We start from the raw sequence: 23,539 nt of genomic DNA on the forward strand, positions 1-23,539 counted from the left end.
GGCAATTTTTTGTTTTTAAATGATATTATGCGTCTTAAATAGATACTGGGTACTTTTATGTAATTTTAATATTCACTAAATTCTTTAAAAAGCCTTAACATTTGGTTCTAACATAAAATTATATTTTGCAATTCCTGATTAAAGCCCTTTTATTTTCAGTTTTGGCTACGTCCGTGGTTCAGCGAACAGCTGCTTGTGATGCCGACAACAACAACCACGGCGCCATGGCAAACTTGGATTGGTAAACTTTTCTTACAAAAATAAACAATTAAATGTTAGTAAATAAATAATTTGATTCTAGGGTTTGCGTGCCACGATGCTACGAAATCCGTAGGAACTATCTGGCTGGTCAGATTACCACAGAGCATCCCCTAAAACAGCAAACAGTATCGGTGAGTTGTCGGTACAACGCCCCTGGCAATATTATTAATAAAATAATATATAATCAGGTAGTGGACAGCAATCCCTTGAGCCGGGCGCTTGAGGGAACCGATCCACTTTCGCAGTTTGCTCGGCAGGATGAGGAACGAGACGATCCGCTCAGCCAATCGAGAGGAGAATTTGTGAGTACTTCCCCCAGTCTGAATTGAATCCTCCTTTAAGTTCCCCGTCGCCTAGGATCTTAATTCGAAGCGCCGGGAGCGCGACAGAGTGGATCAAGAGGATAATACACTGCAGTGGAGTTCAAGGCGCCTGGGCATTCTCAACCGCTTCACCACCAATGAGAAGCTTTCCCTCTCCACCAGTTTTCTCGTCACATCTGGGAGTATGGATGGAGGCAGTGAAAGTAGTAGGGCCCATGATACATCCTGTCTAAGGATTCAAAGTTACCAATAATCTTTCATTGCAGTCAAAGTACAGACCGTTGTGGCGGACAAGACCAGATACCGGCTGGAGCAGCTGGATCACTTTGATGATGGCAGCATGCGCCACATGATGGATCTCACGCAACAGGAATACATACAAAGATTTGAGCAGCTCAAGCAGGAGCTTATTCAGTCCTGGCACAGCGACCAGCGAGTCAAGGCTCTGAAGATAGGCATTCAGTGTGCCAAGATGCTGGCGGATACCACGGTCTTGCAGTTCTATCCCAGTCAATATGTTCTAATAACGGACATCCTAGACGTCTTTGGCAAGTTGGTATACGATCGACTGCGATGCAAAGCATCCGGAGATCTAGGAGCATCTGCAGCTGTTCTGGAGCGAGAACGCGAGACTGCCCGGGATACCTGCCAAAACTGGTTTTACAAAATCGCCTCTATTCGGGAGTTACTACCTCGGCTGTACTTGGAGATGTCGATATTTAAGTGTTACGAATTCCTAACATCCAGTCGCGAGGAGTACGAGAAGCAGCTGCACCGACTGACCCACCAGCTGCGGGGAATTGCCGATCCCCTGGTTTCTAGTTACGCCCGTTGCTATCTGGTACGCATGGGCGTGTCGCTGACGTCAAGCAAAGGCTACATCAGGGAGAACTTTAGTGATTTGTTCGTTATATATCCGCAGGTAACTGGTTATGCCACTGATAACAGCGTTTTTTATAATCTTTTCAACAAAAATCTATTTGGCAGATCTTTCGCTTCGTAGCTCGTTTTAATCTGCATCCCGAAATCGTCACAGCCAGCTCCTATCTTCAGTTGTACGCGCCAGCTTTTGATTACATGCTGCTTTGCCTGGTCCATAAATGCGAGCTTTACACACAGGACATGCTTAAGGAATGCAAACAACTAAAGAATAAGTAGATTGAAGTAGTAATGTCGAATGAATTGGCTTTAAAACACAATTTTGTATTCCAGCGGTGCAATTTTAATGTCAATTTTAAGTTCCTTTACGTCGGAGTTTGTTGCCGCAAATGCTCTCGAGTTTATAGAGCTTATAAATGCCTCGGAGACACCTGGAATTTCAAAGTCCCAGCTTCTGCGTTCGCTGGGAACTAGCGTTAGCAGTTGTGCGCCACTGCAAGAGCAGCGTGTTACTTTTCTGAAGGTGGCATTTGAGACAATCAACAAGCAGACTGATCCAAACGAGTATATAAACAGTGTGGAAACCTGGGCTACCTTCGTATCTCAGTATTTCACGGTAAAGTTTCATGAATTTATTAAAAATGTGTTAATAATATAATATAAACTTCTGTGTTATAGGTACATGAAGTAAATCGTCTTCTTGGCCAACTTAATTCGCGAATGTTCCTCGGAAACGCCTATGAGAAGCACTACTCTCAGCTGCAAAACATTCTTACCAGGATAATGCAGAACTATCGCAGTATAGAGCTACTGCTGATACAGCCGAACTTTTTGCCGTACTTGGATCTTTTTCATAAGGATTCTGTTCGCGTGGAAGTTTGTAAGAACATTCTCAGCTACTACAAGCAAAACAGCGAGGAGTATACCTGCGATGCTGTGGTCACCAACGCCTTGATGTACATAGGAAAGATTCTGAATGATTCTGTGAAGTACAATATTCAAGGTCATTGAAAATATTCATCCTTAACGATTTGCTCTTTTTGTTAGCGCACTGACCGTGGAGGACGAGCGTCGCCAGATCTCCCAACTCGTCAATGTTTTTATCCATAAAGTGAACTTCGGGAGCGACCTGGAGCGTCAACTGAGTTTTTATGTGGAGGCTAGAGGCACGTTTAGTAATTTGGATGCCGTTTATGGCACTCTTGTCCAGGCGGCGTGTAAACTGGCCACTCGGAATCGATCAAAGTCAACGGGCTTTGTCAAGGCCTGCATAGCCTATTGCTTCATCACCATTCCCAGCATAGGATCTGTTCAGCAACAAATGGATTTGTATTTGTTGTGCGGGCAGCTTGCTTTGCGGTATTTATGCCTCGGACAAGGTAGGTTTTGGGACTCCTTTTTCAACTTTTTATGAAATTAAGATAATTTTCTATCCCTCCAAAGCCGACGCCTGCTTCGAAGCCGCATTGCAGATTGTTAATGACTTACCAGCAGCAACCATAGACTTTGATGGGAAGCCTCGCAGCTTGGAGAGGTATCTGGTCTCTTATCTCTGCAATATGCTGGCTACCTTGATCGTGGTTCCCGACAGTCCTGAGCAGGGTGTCCTATACTTTCTACGTTTGCTGGTGGACGTGGTGGGCAGGCACGAATTCAAGTCCGATAGCACTGCCCGTGTCACCATATACCTGCATGCCCTAGACATGCTGTATGTTCAGAGTCTGGAAAAGTTTCCCTATCACATTCAAGGCGGTAAGGAATCTTAATATTACTTTGTGTTAGACCCGATAATATAAGATTTGTTTCATTTCGCAGTTGTTTCCAATGATAATTTGTACGGACATGATCCAAAATTCTTGGTTGAGGTGAACAACATGTGCGCCCAGGTCGTAGATGCCATTCTCCTTCAACTTAAGTCGCTAGGAATAGCCCAACAGTTGCGGGCTCAGGCTGAGCTTTCCCTGGAGCTCTTCTTGCGGATAGTTCGGTACGCTGACTTGGAGAGGGAAAGCGTCGTTCAACTGGCCGTTAAACTGTGGCTATTGGCCAACAAGGCTCAATCCCAAATGGATGAAAATACACTTGTAGGTGACATTTGATGAATTGTAACCAGTATCTACAATCTTATATCCTTTCCAGCCCCAGACATTGCGAAGTGTTGAGATTTTATACAAACAAGTAGTTGATTCTTCGCCACGGCAGGCTCAATCTATTGCCAACCTACTCATGCGAATGCGAAACAGTTGAGATGTTTGATAGCAAAAATAGGCTATAGGGTTTACCATTTATTATGAGCATGAATCTTTTACGGATTTATTGCACGATTTTACATTGTATGTATGTGCTTTTCGCCGTTGACAAGGAACTGACAAATTTTGTATTAATTTTCCGTTCAATATGAGTAAGTTATACTACCCGAAGACTTTTAAAGTTTTCACCTGCAATTAGTGAATAAATTCAATACAATTTAAAGACATTACTGGAGTTTAATGTTTATAAAAGCGGTGTTGTTTATTAAATGATCTATTTCGGGCCCAGCTCACTCTGGAGTTCAAGCTGTGCGGTTACAGATCTGATTTTAAAATTGCGGCTGTGCTGTTACAGATTTTACAATCAGGTGTAAAAATACGATGTACATTTGTGTTTATATATTTATTTGCTTACTTTTTTTTGGTAGTTTAAAACAGTTGAGGCATTTGTGTCGTTGAAGTTTATAAATAAATGGCTATACAACTATGGCTCGACTGGTGAAGTGGAAAACCGAATCAAAATCAACAAACTTAAACGAAAGCATTACGAATATTTATGATTTATGAAGAAATATCACTACATGTGTATGACATATATATATGATATATATAGTATCGGCGTGTAGGAAAATATTTGTATGATTTTACATGGGAAATACAATGTGAGGTGTGCTAATTAATATCAATCTTGTGAACACACTCCATGTCGCCCACGTGAGCTATAAATTTATTGTATAAAAAGCTTGATTAGCAGTCTAGCGTTTTCTCTGGTCTCCTTAGAAGTTTGTCTCCTTAAACTCCTTGGATTGAAGAACAGGGGACGATATTTCATCCCCTACACCGTTCTTGTCGACGGTGTCATTATCCTGCACTTCCCCACCGCCCACTGTATACGCCATCACGGTGGCATGGTCCAGTTTTCCAGGCAGGGCCACATAGGCACTACTATCGACAATTCGCTTTCTGGCGGCCCGATGTTGCATCCGGTTCAGCTGCACTTCCCGCTTGGCTCCGTCAGGTCCCGTTGAGAGCTTGTAGAAGAGCTCCCTCTGCTCCAGCGTCTTCCGCCTGGCGGAGGTGATCATTCTCACGAAATCGATGAGCAGGTGACAGAGTTTTCGAGCCGAGGCGCAGGGCGAGAATGTGCCGTTGATGCCGTAGCTGAGCAGGTCCTCCAAGCGGTACAGAGTGAGGGCATGTCTCTGGGGTCCAGTCACCAGCGGCAGCCCAGATACTGACCTTGGAATGCGCTGAGGAAGCGGAGTGAGCGGTGGTGCGGGCCCCAGCCCTTGACGGGGCTCGATCAAGGTCTGAGATCGCATGTACTTTGGCCGGCTAGGCGTATTGCTGGGCGGACTGACCGGCTTGGCCTGTCTCGTGGGCCGACCAACTGGGGGCGTCGACGGATGCAAGCGCGCGTAGATCGCCGAAGCGCTCTTGTTCTGTCGTTTTGGAGCCAGACTTGACAGTTTCCCCTGTCCTGATGTCTGCAGCTTCACATCTGGGGTCCAGGCTTCTGCAAACTTGCCCACCACCGGGTCGAAGTTGTCACTGATCCCGTCGGAAGTGAGGAACACAATGTCACCCCGTTCTATGCAGCTCATCGAGAAGGTGAGATTGCTCAACTCCGGCTTGTTGCCATCCGCGGGTCCCAGTGCCCCCAGGGCATCCCGCATGTCCCGCATCGAGCTGATGTCGTGGGAGGCCTGCGTCAGCTCCCTAACGCCATGCTTTTTGGAATAGATGTAGCCCAGCGAGTCACCCACATTGCAGGCGCATACCACGAACTTTCCCGGCTCACCGTCCAGCGGCAGTACAACGGCAATGGTCAGGGTGGAGAGGGCACCGCCCACTTCGAGAATGCATCCGTGTCCTTCCCAGAGGCTTCGCAGAAGATTCACAAACACCTCCTGCGTAGTAGTTGCTCGACCCTCGCCCGCCAGGCCAAAAACAGTCCGGTCCAGATAGTCCAGACAGCCGTGGACTGCCGAGCGGGCTGCCAATCGAGCTCCATCACCTGAAAGATCAACATTTTAAATACTTTTTTTTTTAGTTTAATCCAGATTACTGACCCCAGTTGACGCCATCAGCCATGGCCATGGCGGCGGAGTCTCCGCGAACCACCATGCCATAGCAGTCGGCTATGGGGTTACCCATAGGCTCCTTGGTGAGCATGTTGTTCTCATAGAGGGAGACCGAAATTCCGTAAGCATAGTCGCATTCCTTGCGCCAGTTGTCCACTCCTGCCACCACTGTCGAAGGCGACGAGCCATCCAGATTGCTTACTGCCTCCCGAAGCAGGCGCTCCCGCTCCAAGTCGGAGCCACCTTCCGAAGAGCCCTCAGCCTTGGCGTTCAACTCGTTTCTGTTGTTCTGGTTGGATGTTGTTTTTCCGGAATCCGTGATAGCCGAAGATGCCGCCAGGTTGGCTATGCTAGTCTTGGAGTTCTTGCGAGATCGCATTCCAGGGGCCGGGGCAGAACCAGTAGGCTGCTCCGTGCTGCTCTGCCTTCGAGATCCTATCGGAGCGCGACCAAATTTGTGGGACAACCTGGTGGGATTCTGTTGTATTGTCGGCCCCGGATTCGTGCTCTTCCGCACTCCATAACAGTCGTCATTCTCCTGCTGCGTGTCTATGAAGTCGATGTCGTCCGCAAAGCTGGTGCTAAGGTGGAGCTTGGACCGCTTAATGCCGGTTAGACCCTCATCTGGTCCTGTGCAGGCCGCTGTTATTGAGCAGGGTCCTGCTTCGTAGCAATCGAGTTTGAGAACGGGCATATCGGTTGGATTCCGGCCATTGTAGATCTCCGGGCCACTCACAAACTCTCGACGCATTCGCCTTTAAGAAAAGTGAGAAACAAAGGTTGGAGTTGAAGTTAAAGCTTAAGAAGCTATATGTGGACTCACCCCTCTAGATATTTTGTAATAAAGTTGCCATCGTCGTCCTCGTGATCCGTTGCCCGTCGACGACCCTCGCGAGGCTCTGCTATGAAACTCAACTGGCGGAAGTAAGTGGTGACCTTCTGGCGGAGCGACGGCATCTTAAAAGATGCCTCCTCTTTAATTAGATTCTCTTTAATTGTCAGGAATTGAAGCTGGATGGGGCGCGGGAGTATGGAGTTAAGGGTTCACTGGTTCGTTCACCTCATCTGCGGTAATTGTTGTGGGAGTCACTGCCTCCAGCTGCAAAGAGAATTTAATTTGGGCCTTCATTTAATTTTCAATAAATTATGCACTTCAATGGGACGGGGTAGGCACGGAAAGAATTCCAAGCCTGTGTAGCTAATGACAGGATGTGCTTTTTGCCGCCGCAGGCACTGCGTCCTTCCTCGTTCATTAGTCGTCGGCCAGGGTAGACAGTCATCCCTGGAGGAGCTTTTAGGCGACTCATTACGAGTGCGGACTCAGGCCCATTCCAAGAGAATCAAAAGGACAGTAGAACTCTGCAGTTTGCAGTCGTATCTTAGAGATACTAATTGTCATTTTTATTAAAGAGACAGTGCAATAAGAAAGCCTATTAAAGAAGCAAGCCCTCGTAATACATAAAGATTAATGGATGCATGCCTGCCAGATATCTGGGAAGCTATTACACTTATGAGGGATTAGGAAAGATGCACTTGGCACCAAGTTATCATCTTCAACAACAATAGCTTATCCAGCATCGTTGCGCAAACCGATTTATTTAAGTAGAAAGCAACAATAGCCGCCTCTGCAAGTTGCTTTTCTGTCAGGCCCAATTAAACCCAATACATTTCTATATAATATAAAGTATATATCAAAAAAGTTAACTTAACTATGTTGCATAAGTCTACAAGTAGTAATAAGTAGTCTTATCATGGCCAGTTGTGTGGGAGTCCACTTTTTACGAGATCTATTGAAGGCTCATTCAAGGCTCAATCAGAAAGTATCACGACTTTTTAATTTTGACACTACTTTTATGTTTTTAATAAAATATCAAACAGACACCATGGAATAAAGAGTTAAAGCATTATATTAGCTTTAATTTTATTTGATAAATTGGTTTCTGTGTCGGGATTCTTGATCTTGAACTTGATCTTTATTCATGATTCGATCAATGATCGAGCAATTTAATTGACATCTGATGGCCACAAGATGCGGATCTCTTGGCAAGCTTCGGGTCTTTTTTTCTCACTAGTTTGAATTTTTCGCACTAATTATTAGTGACTAATCATTAGTTTTAAAACTGAGGGAAGCAAGAGCCCAGTACCTATGTATATACTACATAGTATGTGGTTTTATGTTTATTAAGATATGGGATTATTGAGGCTTATCCTCAATCCTCAAAATGTGAGTCAAAAACATTATTATACAACTAATACTAACTCTGGATATAGTAGTAACTAGTTTGTAGATTACCTCTGACTATGATCCAGTTTTCCGAGGCAATCAAAACCACTATAGTGGAACACAAAGGGGAACTCTTCTTGATTGCTTGAGAAGATCATGTTACTTAATATTTTTCATTGTATATCTGACAATATCAACTGACAACACGTGCTGTAAACATTTTAAGAGATCGGGAAGACCACTTAATAGATACTTTTTCCCATCCCCCCCAAAAGAAAGCCTTAGATTCAAAGGAGGAGGGGCCTGAAAGTATTCAAAATAAAACCTATTGTTTGTATGAACATTCTGTCATCGGAACAACTGAATTGCAATCAAAATCATCGAAACTTTCATCACAGAAAGCTAATCAAGCGGAAAAATGTGGAAATCGTAATGAGGTGAGAGAAATCGGTTGTGCAAGATTCTGGAGAACCGACAAAGTAAATCAATTTTTAAAAGTATGCATAATATCTGATGTGGCGCAGATCTCGTCGTGTGTTTCTCGAACTTTGTTTATATTCGAGAAACCAAAATAAACCGATCGCACTTCCTACAACTATAAATAATGGGGCTCTGGGTTGGTATTTATAGGAACCTCCCATGGTTTCCCTCGGTTTCTAGCTGACTGACTGATTTAATTAGAATTTTTGTTTGTTCATTGGGTTAATTTGATGCAACAGACCACGCAGTGGAAAGACTCCCGCATCATAAAGACTCTATCTCCAGGCAGGGTCTTTCATCGTTGCACTCCATACATATATGAATATTAAAGCAAGTGTGTACATAAGGAGGGCTTGGACTGCCTCTGGAATGCCCTGCGAGATGTGCTAAGTTCATAAGCAAACAAAGTGCCAGCCACCAGAGCTCTGGGTTATTTGAGGCACAAAGACTAGACGGTGTTTGCACTTGAAACGTTTCTTTTTTAAGCCAAGTTGGGGACAAGTCGAGGCGAGAGATTGGAGACACAAGTGGAAGTGGTGGAATCTCAAGGTGCATTTGGGGGGGAAAGATGCACTCTTAGCACGACTCCACCAACAAAAAGCAAGAAGACACGAAAGTGAAAATATATTGCAATCATTGCGTGTTTTGTCTTTCGAGAAAGAAAGTTACCAAACGCTGAAAATGGAAATGAAATAGAGCTGTTGGCATTCAGTTATTGAGGTTAAAAAGTCTGAGCCACATCTGATACTTTCAGAACTTAGAGGGGCATACATATATTCTACAATATACTCTATAAACCGCATTTCAAAGACAAAGAAACATCGCTTCCAATGCAATCTGTTTCCACTCAAGGCCAAGCCCCATCATTAAAAAGTCATTAAACGAATATTAAAAAATCCCCATCATCTGAAACTGAGGATAAAGAGGAAGTTCTTATCCAGAACCCAGCTCTTAAGACTTCCAATTCATTATAGAAATTGAAAAGCTTTGTCTTAAACTCCCAAACAGGGGTATGTATTTGCACAGGTGTGGAATAATTGGGAAAAGCTGTCAGCTGCATAAATAATCCATTAGACCCAGCAGGGATTTAACATTTTTTGCATTATTTAAAGGCACGACAACAATAAAGGAGTTCCTTCAACTCGACCATACTTTTATATAAAAAATATTCCATGGAGTTGGAGTTCGAGGGGCAAACTCCAATGGGTTTGGGGTAATGGGCCCGACGACATTTCTTGTAAATTACCACATAATTGGCGTGTTTGGTGCTGTTTTTTGTGGCGTGGCTGGGTGCGTGGTATGCTTCATTTCCTGTTGCAACAATTTGCATAAATGTGACTCTGGCATCGAGCTCTGGAAGTGCAACTGCCGCTCAATCCGACTCAATTGAAGGGCTCTTTGGAGGCTTAATGCGTCCTAAATGTGTGAGGCAGCCTTTGTTTTCGTGCAGGACCCAAATAGAAACTCTCCTTCCGGCCCCCAGCCGCACCCACATGCACCCGCTTCCTTTCGCGCCTCTTGGCCTGGTTTGGCCTTTCACGAAAGAGTACATTTGAGAAGTCGAATACAATAAACTGAAAGTGGAGCAAGGCGAGAATAGAGCTTGAAAGAATGTTACCCATTTGGGGGGGGCGTGTCAAGCCTAGTTTTTTGGGCCAAACAAACAAACTTTTGAAGCTACAATCCATTGCCAAATTTCATAATTTATTATTGCAGATTATTTCCACGGAGCTTAGCAAACATCTGGCATTATAGTGTCATATATCAGATTCCTTGCCGCCAGGTAGACGACTATAATCCTGCTTGAATAAATTAAATTGAAAGCCTCAACTAACCGACTCAGTGTCTGGCATACAAATCACCTCCACCCCCACCGGCTGGAGACGCCACATTATGCAAATATAAACTACCAATCAGGAGCCGGAGTGGCGTTTCGGGGCAAGGAACCGGACACTCAACTCTCATATTAAATTAAATGTTAACAGCAATGGCAACGGCAACAAAGACAATCCAAATGGAGTCAAGGCCCAGGGGCCAGGCCAAAGAACTCTGGCGAACAAAGAACTCCTCGGTTTCCTCGTCTTGTCCAGCTCATTTTCCAATTTCAGTTGGTTTCAAATGTCTGTCCTACGACTGTCTTAATAAACTCCCCTTCTCTTAAGTCTCTGCCAAAAGCATTAGTCACTTCTTGAATGCTAATTCGATTTCTAAAATATATAATAATAATAATATATTAATAGAAATAATTTGAATGGGAGTTTTCTCAATTGGACTCTTGGGATTTATGATCAATTAGTTGGCAGCCAACCCACATCTCCTTTCTCCACGAATAGTTTCGGTTTTAATTGAATATTTGAATCGTTTGTGGTGGTTGGCTCATTTATTCCGATGACTGATTAGTCATTGGAGGCGATGTGTGCTGGGATCGAGACAGAGAAACCCGAAACTCCCAAGTGTTTCAACAAAGCACATAGACCAGACAAGCCCCAAGCCCCTAGGTAGAAGGATCTAGCTATATATATAGTGTATTTTTTATTTTATTTATTCTTGGATCAAAGACAATAAATTCTAATAATGTTCCCAGGCAAATTGGTTCTAATGAGCTGGAAACTTTTCTGGCTGGGCTTTCCAATAACAAAACATAGCAGAGGAGGCAGCCACTTGGTTATCTCTTGTTGGCTTCGAGCAAACATGGAAATTCTATACAGAGATCTCTCTACCAAGTGGGCTAATGCATTTCAGGGAAAATGAACTCTTTCAGGCACTGCCAAGCAAACAAACTTCAAGCTGCCCGGACCAACTACGTCATAAAACAGCCATCGGCATACCCATCTCCGTTTCCACCGAGACAACAAAGGACGGTGGCTGCAGGACGGAGGTGAAGTGGTGGAGTCCAGACATAACAACTTTGTCCAACCCCCAGCCCTTGTGGGAACAGCCAGACGGCAGCCAGGAGTCTGTGGGTTTGGGTCTCGATGAAATAAAAAGAAAACGGGGAAAGCAAATATTTATTCTAGGTATAGTTCGGATTTGAATATAACGTAAAATATACAGAAAATTAAAATAGAACTAAGAATTTAATATATTTTATTTTAATAATAAATACAGTCTTGAAAACTACTAGTCTAATTAGTCTTATTACTAGCCTAATTACTACTCTAATTACTTAACAAATATGATTGTCTTTTAAGTTCTATACCCATTGCGGGAAAGATGACTTGCTGCTGATAAAATAGGGGTTAAAAGTTCATAAAAAATTGAACTTTCCGAGAGTCTATCCTGCACGTCACCACTTTTCCATGAACCTTCCGGCGCCAGGAAGACTGTTGCTGTTGTGGATGTGGATGGCCGATGCGGAGAATCGATTTTGTGGCATGACCTGCCAGTTATCCTGCTTGGGGGTTTGTGGAAGCACCAGATATGTATGTATTTAAGAAATAATAAAACAATTTCCAAATATTTTCAATTTTCAAACTTCAGAATGACATACATATCTGTACATATTTTTACATATAATACCGATAAGCTACCAACAACAACAAGGTAAAGCCAGTTATTGGCACATAAACGCTGAAAACCAGAAAACCGGTTATTGCAACAACGAAAGCTCATTTGTTTTCATTGTTTTTGTTGGAGCAGCTGAGACGCAGATTCGGCAGCTGCCCATGATGCAAAAAATGTCGGCAGGTGAATCACGGGAGTGCCCACCCTGGCGTCTCATTAAATTTGGGCCAAGATAACTCAACTAACAATGAAGACAGGGCCAAGTTGAACGAACACATCAAGGCATCCGGGCACAGTCAGTGCACGCGGAAACAAAAGCTCAAAACAAAACGCCACAAAAACAAGGCGAGGGGGCCCCAAAAATCGATACTGCCCATACGCACAGAACTTCAAAATGCACTTACATCTATGTATGTATATATATTAATTGGTATTCACACTCCGTTCTAATTTTTTTTATATTTTTGGTGTCACTTGTGGGTTGTTTTCTTATCGTTTTACATATGTTGCCGCCACTGAGACGGTATTGTTGTTTTTGTGCGTGCGTGCGTTCCGTTGGTGGTGTGTAAAAATATTTTGGGAGTTCAGGGGTAGCACCAGATGGCTATCTTTTTGTTACTTCTTGGGAGTTGGACACAGTTTGCCCCGGAGCGTATTGCACTGCCCGATAGTGTAAACTAGATTCACGCCAGCACTCAAAACGGACGTTATACTACGCGCAGTTGACTTCCGATTGGGAGCCCGAAGCTTATCGTTCGAAATTCCAATTCGTTTTGAACAATCCGCCACCCTCACTTTGCCACAATAATGTCCCGCAGCTGGTCACACTGAAAGTTTGAAGGGGAGGTCACTTTAGCTTTTTTCCTTCTCTCTTTCGCGAACCGGGCGGAAATTCACGAACCGGTAAGGATGGAAAAACAAAGTATAATTGATAACGGAATTCAATTCACATTCTTGGAAACTTTAAAAAAAAGTTCTTCCATAAAATTCCAATATCAATGAGCAATTTTAGAAACAAAAATTAAAAGAGTATGACAAAAATATGTAAATTCTATAAAAAATGTTGTAACACAATAAAGACCCAGTGATGAAACTTTTTTCATCAATTTAAATCCATCCAAAAAGTTAAATTAAAACAAATACTCTGTATTTCTTATGGGCTCACATATAAAGCCATATATAATTTAAAGTTCATAAAATGGTTGCATATAAAAGTCGGTATAATTTCTACACTAAAAGTGTGGTTCAAATTTAAGATTATAAGGCATTTTGGGCGGAATTAGTTACATAAAGTTTCTGAAGACTACTTAGTCAATGGATGGAATGCAAATTACACAGGCCGACATATTCGAATTTGTTATACCCCAAGGATAATTTTGACTTCTTCATAAGCTTTTGGTTCTAGACTTCTAGTTCAAAGGCTTAGAAGCTATGGAGAAGCCAAAATTATGCCTGGAGATTTGTTGCTGTCGGCCTGTGTTCGTGATATTTTGTATTATTCGAATTATATGTAGCCTTGCAGGCTGCGAGACTGGCTGTGGTGATGACGCGGCGGCTGATATCCCGGCTCCTGCATCTCCATCTGCATAACCAGGTTCTTCTGCTCACCGCGGGCCTCAAAGGCTTTCCTGGCTTCGCGGTGCAAGACCAGAGCGGCCAGGCCAAGAAGAATGAATGTGACGACGGCGAGGGCGTAGGACCAGCCCAGCACATTGAACTTGGGGTACATGAGCCAATCGCGGCGGTAGGCGCAGCCACCGAAGATGCAAACGGCCAAGAACATGAACAGCGAGGAGACGGCGGTTCCAATATAGGAAAGACGAACCAGCAACCACTCGTACTGGAGCACGGGCTTCAGAGGCAGCCGAATAATGGTCAGTGACAGCAGTGTAAGGACGAGCATCACAATGATGAATGACATGGTAACGAAGCCCTGCACCGCCATCAGCCAGACGGGCAGCAGGTACTCACGGATCACATAGTACTCGTGCGAGAAGATGTTGTGACATCCTGTGAAGGCCTTGGGGTAATGGTACTTGGGGTACACAAAGTCCTTGAAGCAGTATTGCCAGAGGCCCATGTTTTTGAAGCTGCTGCGGGTCTCCTCGTACGATTCAATCCAATACGGCGAACAGAAAGACATCATCAGGGCGAAGAAGCCAGCGAAGGTGATGAGGGCTCCGAACACGACTCCATTGGTGGCTCGCGGATAGTCGCCCTTTTCCACGTAGTCTGTAGTGTCCTGCGACTGCTGTTTGTTGAGTTCGCGCATGCTGCTGGATGCTGTAGGACTCTTGTTGTTCGATGTTCCGGATCTGGGAGTTTGCGCAGCGTTAGCAATTGAAATTTACAAAAAACGCACACACCCAAGTGGCATCTATAATGAAAACAAATAGGTGGGGCTATCTGACCAGGGCTGGACAACCACAACACTTGACTGCTGTTGAATGATTTCCACTAGACACTGTTAATAGTTAAATTTAGAGTTTAGACAAACATTTATTAATGAACTTTTACTTAAAACTCTTTGGTTCTTTATAATTATCAAATTTTTAATTTAAAATAAGTATTTTTATAAAAATATCGATAAAAAGTCAACAGTCGATTGTTATGGTACGATTGAAAGCGCCACGCACGGTCACACTGTCAACTTTAGCATTTTGCGCGGATCTGTAATTTTTATTTGCGAATTTTGGAATTGGTGTTTTGCAAAGTTTAAAGTGCTGTTTTCATCGACAATACATTTTTCTAGTACCAATTGAGGCGAAATATAAATCAATCAAAAACTGGTAAGTTTGTCTTAAGTTTGGATAGATTTCAGGAGATGCTCACATGTAAACGGCGACACGCGAATTTGCGAATCTTTGTTTCGGCCGGTTTCTTTTTGTTGTTTTCCTGCTGATACGGTGTATGTGTTAAACATAAATTAATTGTCGCAATTTGGCTATAAATATGGAAAACGTGCCGCATACGATTCGCGCTAACCAAATGGCCAATATTGTCGGCAACAAACTCGAATTGGTTGGTATTGGTGTCGCTGTGTGTGTTGGCGCGGGCGAATGGCGGGCAATTGCACTCACACAGGCGCGCGCTATTTTTTTTGCAAACGTTTATGCGACACTTATTCCGATCTTGTTTACAATATTAACTGCTGGAAAAAGTCTTTAATTAACTAGCTTGGGCCAGTTCCGGTCGTGTTTAATAATTGTTATAGAAATTGTAATTGGTGCTGAAATTGGCGGAACAGCTGCCAGTTTTTTTTTTAGCAACATTTCGCGGCATAAACTCACTGAAAGAGTAAAGCTGAAAAACGCACTTGCAGGTGAACGACCTTTTTTGCGGTGTTTTGTAATCTTAATTTTTTTTTGTTGGCCTCTACAGTGGTGTGGGAATTTTTACGTTTCTTTTGAATGCGCTCAAACCGAGGCACTTGTTTATAAATGTTTTAAAAGTAAAGGATTTCTTAAAAGTTAAATTTTTGATCCTCTATGACGCTTTTTTAACTTTTGAATTCTCCTGAAAAAGCTCCACGAAATGTCGCGTTTTCGAGTTCGTTTGCGTATTTGCTTAATTTGTTTCCACAGCAGCTCGCAAATGTTAATGAACCCGCAAAAGCTGTACAATTTTTAAAAATCGAGCATTAACAAAATATCATAAAGGTGTCCATTTATCTATTTATAGATCGGTGTTGGGTTGAATTTTTCCTTTTAATTTTTCTACTCAGATATGGAAGTATTGGGGAAACCACCAACCCACAGGAAAAGTCTTCTTTAAGTTTTTAAAATAAATGTATTTTGTTTTTTATTTAAATATGTAAGTTTGTTTTATTTTTTTTTAAGGCAAAGCGTTTGCATAAAAATACATTGTTTATACTCTTAGCTTGTTATTTGTGTGGTCGCTTCATATAGTAAGTACAATAAGTTTTGTAAACCGTTTGTTTTAAAGCACTAAATGATCTCGTTATTGCACTTCTACGACTCTAAATTCTAGGCAATGGTTCGAATCTGAGCAGAGTTTGGTTTGGTTAAAGATACAAATGAAATAAGATGAAAAAACAAAGCCATTACCAGTCGAAACTGATAGGCAACTTCTATCAAATGTTCTCTATTCAAGTCCAGTCTAATGTTAAGCGGATAACTTTATTAGCCTTATTAGCACTAGTTAAGCGAACTAACTAACCCCGGGGTTAGGCCTATCATGTCTGATGCAACAATGTCTTACATTCCACATGCCACATGGTCATGGTCTCTTTTAAAGGACTAAACTAGAGTGATTAGCGATAAATCAGAGGCGAATCAATTGTTTAGTTGTAAGTGTTAAGGTGTAAATTGAATTTACAATTGCACATATTAAAGTTAGATATATAGAATAATATAAGAGTAGTGTATATCGGTTGTATATATAAAGAACAAGGCAATAGACTTTTGAGTTTGGTACAATTTCAACACAGCTAACTAAACTGGGGCTAAAATATATAAGGCTTTTAATAGTTAAGTTAGTTAAGTAATAGCTAACTGAAAGGGAATAGTAGCCTGGAAATGGGTACAGTTTTGAATCCTCCTAAAAGGATTTAAGAAAAAGAAGGAAAGTAATGCCCTTAGTGGGCAAGTAAGGTAAAGTTCCTAAAAGAGAGAAAGGAAAAAGTCCTAGAGAATGTATTTTCCCTTTCCCCGGTTTTCCGCCTGCCGCTTCGACGAAACCGCTGCCAGGAGGAAACTGGAGCTGGCGCCGCTGCTACTGCCGCTGTGGGTGCTCCCATAGCTGCCGTAGCTCTCGCAGCTCCGAAGATTCCCGTAGCTGGCACCGTAGACGCCGAGCGGCAAGGCGTTTAGCTAAATCATGAGCGCCGAGAACGGGTTGTAGCGCATGATCTTCGAGAGCAGAATCCACAGGACCGAGGTAATGGCGCACAGCACCACACCTCCCCATCCCAGATCGAGGCTCCATGAGGTGAGAAATATGCGCGCTCCGAGCAAAGGCTTCGCCATAATGGCCACCCCACCGGGTCTGGCCACAATTCCGTCCACAGTGCCGTCGTAGTCGCTGTCCAGCATCGGTCGTCCTTGCTGTCGCTTGAAGTGGATGATCATCAGGGTGAAGAGGGCGAAGAGAGCTGTGGATTTGGATAAAATTTATGTTGAGGATAAATTGTTAAGTAAGGATAACAGCTTCCTTACCCGCTAGCAGATACATTACTCCTGTGATGAGTATAGCGCTGATTTGGCGCTGGCAGACTCCAAATGCTCCCACCAGAGCGGCGCTGCCCAAGATGATGAGGCAGACCAACGAGCAGGATATGGAGAGGTTTTGCATTCCTGGGGTTAAGAGAAAAATGTTTTGTAATAAATGTTTCATCTTTTTAGTTAAGGGGGTATTAAAAACATTATAATTTGAATTAATAAAGGTATAAATGAAGGCGGAAGGCTTATTTGTGGGTGAAGTATTTAATGAATCTGGATATTTTATATATACAATTCTTTGCAATGTTGAATCTAAATTAAACTAAGATGTCATATCTGTCTATCTATAGCAAGAAGGTTTTCAGATTTCAGACAGACATATCTTAAAGTGTTTATCCTATTGGCTAGACTGGCTTTTTCGGATTAGTTAGTTTTCAAACTTAACTTATTTTCAAATAAATATTTTTAAATCTGACAACTAAAAAGCCAATAATCTAAATATGATATGAAGAACTAGAGGAGGAATAAAAGTATATTATACTCTGACTTTACAAATAACATCTTTTGGAAAATACATAAAACTCCAGCAGGAAGGACACTGCTTCCATTTAGACAATATAGACGGGGAATATAGCAGACTAGAGTGGGTTATCTAATGTTCAGAGTTTACCTGAATTACGGAATGAGATTTGTGGTAATGATGTGAAGTGTTCGGGAAGCTATGTGGAAGGCAAAGTGACTCCAGCATGAATAGTTTCTGTGCTTGGCTGCTGAATGCTTACTTACAAGGCAAATGCGTGGAAAAAGAGTGAAAAGTTGTATTGGTGGTCTTCTACATACATCGAAAGTGACGTCTAGGGCTCAGACTACAAAGGAAACTGGTGGTTGGTGGAGTGAAGCGTGATAATAAAACATAAAATGGAAAGAAAAACCTACAATCCCTTGTATTTTTACCCTAGGAGCTAGATCATTAAGAATCTGAAGGACTGAAGTCATTAGTTTTTGTAAATAAATTGCAGATATTTGTGCGCTCGCTGACCCAGAAACATGTCCGCTGAAGCCGAAGCAATTTCCACAAACGATGCTGTTGATACAACGCCAATCAGCAAGCCGGTGTCCGCAGAGCCCGTGGCAGCCGATACCACGCCGGACAACGCCCCATTGGGCACCACCGAGGGCGGCGGCAAGGCCGAGCAGGAACGAGCCGAAAAAATTCTCAAGGGCAAGGAGCTCTTCAGTCAAGGATCGCGCAACTTTCTGGTGAAGAGCTACGACGAGGCCGCTGACGAGCTGAGCCAAGTGTGCCAGCTGTACGAGGAGGTCTATGGCGAGCTGGCCGATGAGCTGGGCCAGCCCCTCTTACTGTGAGTAGTTCGATTTTGTGGGAGACACGCTAGGAATATAACCAATTTTTCTTCCGGTAGCTATGCCAAGGCCCTCATTGCCATGGCCCTGGATGAAAATAAAGTCATTGACGTGCCGGACGAGGCAGCTGACGACGATGACGAAGATGTGGATGACGACGAGGAGGAGGGCGGCGAGGAAGCCGAATCCAAAAAGGAGTCAAAGGCTGCTAATGGAGCGGGCAGCACAAACGGCAAGGTGTTGGACAGCATCAAGGAGGCCTCCGATGAGGCCGATTCCACCGGAGAAGCGGAACAGGCCCAGCCGGATGACCAGAAGGCCAAGAAACCGCCCACAGGAGTAGACGAAGTCAGCAGCAGTAATGGAGGCGGAACATCGGCAGTGAATGATGACGAGCGTCCGAGCACATCGAATGGAGAGGCCACCACCAGTGGAGGTTCAAATGGAGCTGCTGCCACTGGGGAGGAGGAGGGCGAAGAAGAAGAGGGAGTCAGCGGCAGCCTGCAGCTGGCCTGGGAGATTCTGGAGGCGGCTGCCAAGATCTTTTCCCGTCAGGGCCTCAGTGGCCTGCCCTATTTGGCGGAAGTGCAGACCGAACTGGCCAACATTGAATTCGAGAATGGAATTCTAGAGGCCGCTCGTGAGGATTACGGTAAGATATGTTCTAAATATTTTACTTACAAACACTAAAATGCATTTTTTTTAAACAGAAAAAGCTCTTAAAATTCATGGAGAGCTGCCCAATCAGAATCGACGCGCTTTGGCCGAGTTGCACTACAAGATCGGGCTGACCTATTTGATGCAGCAGTTGAATAAGGAAGGCGCGGCCGCCCTGCGACAGTCCAGCTCGTTGATTGAGGAGGAGATTGCCGAGATCAAGGGCAAGGATGAGCCAAGTGAACGCGAAAGAAACAATATGCTGGATTTGGAGGAAACCAAGCAGGAGATTCTGGCCAAGATTCAGGAAATCGAAGAAATGCAGGCTCAGGTAAGCGAGAGATTCTCCAAGATTCATGGTCATATTTAACTCTTATCTTTTTCCAGACCATTGCGGAGGTGCGAGCTGCTTTGGACAGTTACATCAAGCCCATGAGCAGCGGTGATGGTGCCGCCGCTTCGTCAACTTCCTCGTCCAGCAACGGAGCAGCAAGCTCCTCTTCGAGCTCGGCCAGCGGCTCAGCGGCAGCCTCTTCATCGGCCATCAGCAGCAGCTCGGCCAAGCCCACAGATATCACGCATCTGATCAAACGCAAGAAGCCCGAGGAGCCCAGCTCGGAGGCCGAAGCTCTCTGTTCGCCGGCCAAGCGACCCGCCGTCTGAGCGGACATTCCAGTTTTCTAGTGGCTTTCCACGGACAAACAAAAAGCGCGTCTCTCCCATTTGCTACTTAAACACCTCACGATTACATCCAACCATTACACTGTCCTAGCCCCGCTCCTATTTATGCTATTTGTTTGCTGTTTTTTACCAAGTCCCTAAGTCTAAGATTACAATCACAATTAGTGCTAAGTGCGTACGTAATTAAAATTTTTTGTATTAAACGAAAAAACCAAGAGGAAACAAAACATGTAAACAATAAATACGATAAATTGCCTCAAAAAGAGTAACGTGAAAACAGAGAGAAGGAATCGTATGGATGTGGATCGGATCTAGAGTGGATATTCGCGGTAGGATCGCCCCAGGATACGTACTCAGATGCGGCTGCAGTGTGACCTGTGACTCACTGTGCTGCCAGTCGTTGCGCTGCTCCTCCCCACGAGCGTTCTCCATGGAGCCGGCCAGGTAGTTGACGCACGGTGGAGCGCCTCTTGGGAACTTGGGGTTGCGGCGCAGCTCCTGCAGTTGCTGCATGGGCAGGTCGATGCAGAGGGTCCAGATCCCACCGTGCATAGGGACTAGGAACACTGAGTCGCGTCGGAAGCGATGGTCGGCTGGGGAGAGAGAGAGTTTAACCAATATAGAAAGCCTTTAGGTCCCACTTACCCCTCTTGTCCGGCTTGAGCATGGCCACTTGGTCGTCGAGCAGCCACTCCAGGTGCAAGCCCGACCGGTTGGTGTAGCGATCCAAGCTATTGCGATCCCAAGTGACGTGCTCCCAGTGGTCGGTCATGATGGCGGCGCACAACATGGCTGTGGCGCTGGTGGTCATTAGCAGGGTGACGAACAGGAAGAGCACTGGCGGCGGACCCATGCAGCAAGTGGAGCAGCAGGCACTGCCCGTGACACCGCCCCCCATGCCCAGACCCTCCATTTGGGATCCCAGGGAGGTGGGTGAACCGCTACCGCTGCCTCGCCGCTGGATGACCTTGGCGCAGCTGTTCTGACGCAGCAGGATGCTGTTACTCCGCCTCAGGCTCTCGACGGCTGCTGCCGCCGCTGCTGTTGTGGTTGGATGCTCGAACTGCAAGGATCCTCCGACCACCGAGGAGGGGTGCTCATAAATGCTGTTGTGCTGGCTGGGGGCGAAGTAGTAGCACGTCGTCTGGCGGTTCTCTGCTGAGCTGGAGGCTACAGGCTCTCCGCCGGGCAGTTCCTCATTGCTGCTGGAGTAGACAATGGACTGTTTGAACTGGTTCGAGTAGCAGTTCTGCTTGAAGCTCTGCTGCTGCTGCTGGAGCTGTTGCTGTTGCACGTACAAGGTCTCGTAGTCGCAGGCGTGGGGATTGCGGTATATCACCGGCCAGGATCGCGTGGTCTTCGAGTTGTGACTGTAGCGGTTGTTGCCGATTGACGTGGTAGTTGGAGCAAACCCGCCCGGTTCCTCCACTAAAGGCGTCAACTCGTTAGGCGGTTCGCCCTGCTGCTGTGTTTGCTGCCCTGAGTGATTATCCTCCGCCAGATCCTCCTGTTGGATAGTGGTGGCCAGCTGGCGCTGGAGCACGTTTTTGGACGAGCCAGTGCCGCTGCCGCTGCCACTGCCGCTGGCCAAGCTGAAATCCTCCTCCTCGACCAGAGTTGCGCCGCCTGGAGGCGTGGAGAAAAGGCTGTTAGATGTCGGCGGCGAAGGTTGCGAGCGACTGCGCAGGAGCGCAAAGTGCTTTGGCTGGATGGCCTGGGCGGATGCACCGGCTCCAGCTGCCGTGGGCGAGGTGATGCTCACTTCCGGGACGCAGCGGGCCGTCACCTTGTACCGACTGCCGCTGCCAACGGCGACGCCGACATTGACACCGGCGTGGCCCTTGGAGCGCATCAGTCATAAGTCGCTCGCGTCCCGCTTCTTGATTTTATTCAGGCTCATATGGTTCGTGGTGGTGGCGGTGTTGACGGTGTTGGCGATGGTGGTTTTGGTTTGTATTGAGATTTGTATGTTTTTGTTTTTTTTTTGCTATCGGATGTATCTGATGGATGCGAAATTGCACTGGTTGCTGCTTGGATTGGATTGGTTTTGGTTTTGGTTTTGGTTGGATGTATCTGATATTGCTGGATGTGTTCTTATACTTTGTGTGCGGCGCCTAATATCTACGATGCCAAATATGCAACTTTTGCTTGCTGGGGTGCCACGAGATAAAAATTCAAATACTTAAAGTATCTACTAAGTAGCAGCTTCTTGTTGCAGTTTTCACTTTTTTGCTGTTTGTTTGCTGTTTATATATTTTTTTTTTGTATCTTGATGTTGATGTTGCTTTTGTTGTAGTTGTTGTTATTGTTGTTTTTTATGGTTTGTTGATCTTGTATTTTGTTGTTGTTGCTGTTGTAGCTGGCTTCTGACTTTTGTTTTAACTTAATTGTATACCAATTTACAGTTACGAGTATGTCTTTTTTTGATTTTCTTGCTTTTTTCTTTTGCTCATTTACTACGTTTTGCTTCGCTTGAAGCTATAAAAAGAAAGTAGAAGAAAACAAATGTACAACATGAGTTCAAAGAAGGGGAGTAGAGAGCCTGGACATAAGTTAAGAACTAACTACAGCGAGAGTCAGATGATGATTATAAATAAATAAGATACATACACTAGCCTTCTAGTACATATTTCTACCAAAACTATTGTGCAGAAAGCATCTAGGGTGCAATAAACTAACATGTAACTAACAGCACAACCAAAAAATATTAATATTGCACATCTAAATACCAATTTTATTTCCAGTGACGAATGTTCAAAATATCTAATAACATTTGCAGTGACGAAAATATTCAATAAACATAGATATGAAAAGATACACATTTAACAGAATTATCTTTTTGTGAAAAAGGATCTAGAAAGAGAATACTCTTTTTGAATTTGATACAAAAAATACATACATAAATAAATAACATATTTATTACAGGTATATCATATGTGAAACAGAGTCTATATCCCCTTCAATCTGTATGCAATTACAGAAAAAAAAACAAATCCTATCTTAAAAACATAAATAATAATCAAAAATCTTAAAAATTGCACGGAATCTATTTAACCCAATCCAATTGAAAATAGGTCTTCATATTACTCGCCATTCGCCTCAGGTAAGCCCAAATTGCATTAAAAATTCGGGCAAGAAATATTCCGCCAAATTTGAATGCCCCAAAAAATGGGCCAAATATTCAATTGTGCTGGTGCGCGGCCACAATCTGTCTGAACGGAACGGCAGGGGAAGGACTCGGATGGTAGATTGGTACAATGACTATTGCATATTACATGAGGCCGCCTCAACGCCCAACGGATATCCGGTGGCCAGGCCGGTTCTTCTGCCTCCCCGTTAGCAGTACGAATCCTTCCGGTGGCAAATTCAATTTGCTCTCATGGCACACGGCCACTTACGGTGGCGGCAGGTTCGCTGGTGCAAGAGGTTAGAACCTCTGGTCTCATATGCGAATGTCCATGTGGCTCGAGGCTAACCGCATTCTCACCCAGTTTCGTAGCTACCCCAACCCACATACCGCTTAGCCGGTTCGCCCTCGACCAGGACTTTGCTTTGTGGCCAGAATGAATTTTAATTCTGAATCAACATTTTCATTTGCTTAGGCGCAGAGAATCCGACCATTTTGACCCACATTGCACTCCCCAAACATGGA

The 23,539-nt window shown here is 44.4% G+C and overlaps 5 protein-coding genes across 7 annotated transcripts; 2 read left to right on the forward strand and 3 right to left on the reverse strand.

Moving 5' to 3' along the window:
- Nucleotides 1–3,939, forward strand: LOC6500965 (VPS35 endosomal protein sorting factor-like). Of its 2 annotated transcripts, none has more exons than XM_014911337.3 (13): nt 1–49; nt 160–241; nt 302–392; nt 450–563; nt 619–787; nt 851–1,506; nt 1,572–1,738; nt 1,797–2,079; nt 2,142–2,452; nt 2,511–2,842; nt 2,907–3,215; nt 3,279–3,547; nt 3,603–3,939. In XM_014911337.3, the coding sequence occupies exons 2-13, from the start codon at nt 225–227 to the stop codon at nt 3,708–3,710; spliced, it is 2,826 nt and encodes a 941-aa protein (XP_014766823.1). In that variant the 5' UTR covers nt 1–49; nt 160–224; the 3' UTR covers nt 3,711–3,939. The 2 variants fall into 2 exon arrangements, with proteins under 2 accessions (XP_014766823.1, XP_032312358.1); XM_032456467.2 differs by having other exon boundaries at nt 27–49; nt 619–790.
- A 4-nt stretch (nt 3,940–3,943) lies between these two features.
- Nucleotides 3,944–12,830, reverse strand: LOC6499634 (PP2C-like domain-containing protein CG9801). Its single transcript, XM_014910670.3, has 4 exons — nt 12,409–12,830; nt 6,620–6,895; nt 5,785–6,551; nt 3,944–5,729 (listed from the first exon to the last, which is right to left on the reverse strand). The coding sequence occupies exons 2-4, from the start codon at nt 6,751–6,753 to the stop codon at nt 4,489–4,491; spliced, it is 2,142 nt and encodes a 713-aa protein (XP_014766156.1). The 5' UTR covers nt 6,754–6,895; nt 12,409–12,830; the 3' UTR covers nt 3,944–4,488.
- A 319-nt stretch (nt 12,831–13,149) lies between these two features.
- Nucleotides 13,150–14,429, reverse strand: LOC6499633. Its single transcript, XM_001954222.4, has one exon. It carries the CDS (start codon nt 14,274–14,276, stop codon nt 13,509–13,511), a length of 768 nt encoding a protein of 255 aa, XP_001954258.1. The 5' UTR covers nt 14,277–14,429; the 3' UTR covers nt 13,150–13,508.
- Nucleotides 14,430–14,614: 185 nt separating this feature from the next.
- Nucleotides 14,615–20,164, forward strand: LOC6500966 (protein NASP homolog). 2 transcript variants are annotated; one of them, XM_044716535.1, is made up of 5 exons: nt 14,615–14,793; nt 18,184–18,548; nt 18,609–19,201; nt 19,260–19,537; nt 19,594–20,164. In XM_044716535.1, the coding sequence occupies exons 2-5, from the start codon at nt 18,232–18,234 to the stop codon at nt 19,867–19,869; spliced, it is 1,464 nt and encodes a 487-aa protein (XP_044572470.1). In that variant the 5' UTR covers nt 14,615–14,793; nt 18,184–18,231; the 3' UTR covers nt 19,870–20,164. The 2 variants fall into 2 exon arrangements, with proteins under 2 accessions (XP_044572470.1, XP_001954260.1); XM_001954224.4 differs by having other exon boundaries at nt 18,204–18,548.
- Nucleotides 15,714–21,880, reverse strand: LOC6499631. The gene is made up of 4 exons (XM_032456468.2): nt 20,533–21,880; nt 20,241–20,480; nt 17,182–17,319; nt 15,714–17,117 (listed from the first exon to the last, which is right to left on the reverse strand). The coding sequence occupies exons 1-4, from the start codon at nt 21,737–21,739 to the stop codon at nt 16,837–16,839; spliced, it is 1,866 nt and encodes a 621-aa protein (XP_032312359.1). The 5' UTR covers nt 21,740–21,880; the 3' UTR covers nt 15,714–16,836.
- Between the last annotated feature and the right edge of the window lie 1,659 nt (nt 21,881–23,539).

This window comes from Drosophila ananassae, chromosome 2L (genome assembly GCF_017639315.1).
Source record: "Drosophila ananassae strain 14024-0371.13 chromosome 2L, ASM1763931v2, whole genome shotgun sequence".
Classification (NCBI taxonomy): domain Eukaryota; kingdom Metazoa; phylum Arthropoda; class Insecta; order Diptera; family Drosophilidae; genus Drosophila; species Drosophila ananassae.

Coding starts and splice junctions, on each gene's coding strand:
- LOC6500966 (XM_044716535.1), top strand. CDS start 18,232: ATGTCCGCTGAAGCCGAAGCAATTTCCACAAACGATGCTGTTGATACA. Junction 18,549..18,608: donor CTGGGCCAGCCCCTCTTACT/GTGAGTAGTTCG, acceptor TTCTTCCGGTAG/CTATGCCAAGGCCCTCATTG. Junction 19,538..19,593: donor TCGAAGAAATGCAGGCTCAG/GTAAGCGAGAGA, acceptor ATCTTTTTCCAG/ACCATTGCGGAGGTGCGAGC.
- LOC6500965 (XM_032456467.2), top strand. Junction 564..618: donor GCCAATCGAGAGGAGAATTT/GTGAGTACTTCC, acceptor CCCGTCGCCTAG/GATCTTAATTCGAAGCGCCG. Junction 3,216..3,278: donor TCCCTATCACATTCAAGGCG/GTAAGGAATCTT, acceptor TTCATTTCGCAG/TTGTTTCCAATGATAATTTG.
- LOC6499634 (XM_014910670.3), bottom strand. CDS start 6,753: ATGCCGTCGCTCCGCCAGAAGGTCACCACTTACTTCCGCCAGTTGAGT. Junction 6,552..6,619: donor ATTACAAAATATCTAGAGGG/GTGAGTCCACAT, acceptor CTTTTCTTAAAG/GCGAATGCGTCGAGAGTTTG. Junction 5,730..5,784: donor GGCTGATGGCGTCAACTGGG/GTCAGTAATCTG, acceptor TTGATCTTTCAG/GTGATGGAGCTCGATTGGCA.
- LOC6499633 (XM_001954222.4), bottom strand. CDS start 14,276: ATGCGCGAACTCAACAAACAGCAGTCGCAGGACACTACAGACTACGTG.
- LOC6499631 (XM_032456468.2), bottom strand. CDS start 21,739: ATGCGCTCCAAGGGCCACGCCGGTGTCAATGTCGGCGTCGCCGTTGGC. Junction 20,481..20,532: donor GCTCAAGCCGGACAAGAGGG/GTAAGTGGGACC, acceptor CTCTCTCCCCAG/CCGACCATCGCTTCCGACGC. Junction 17,320..20,240: donor CACACTGCAGCCGCATCTGA/GTACGTATCCTG, acceptor TCTTAACCCCAG/GAATGCAAAACCTCTCCATA.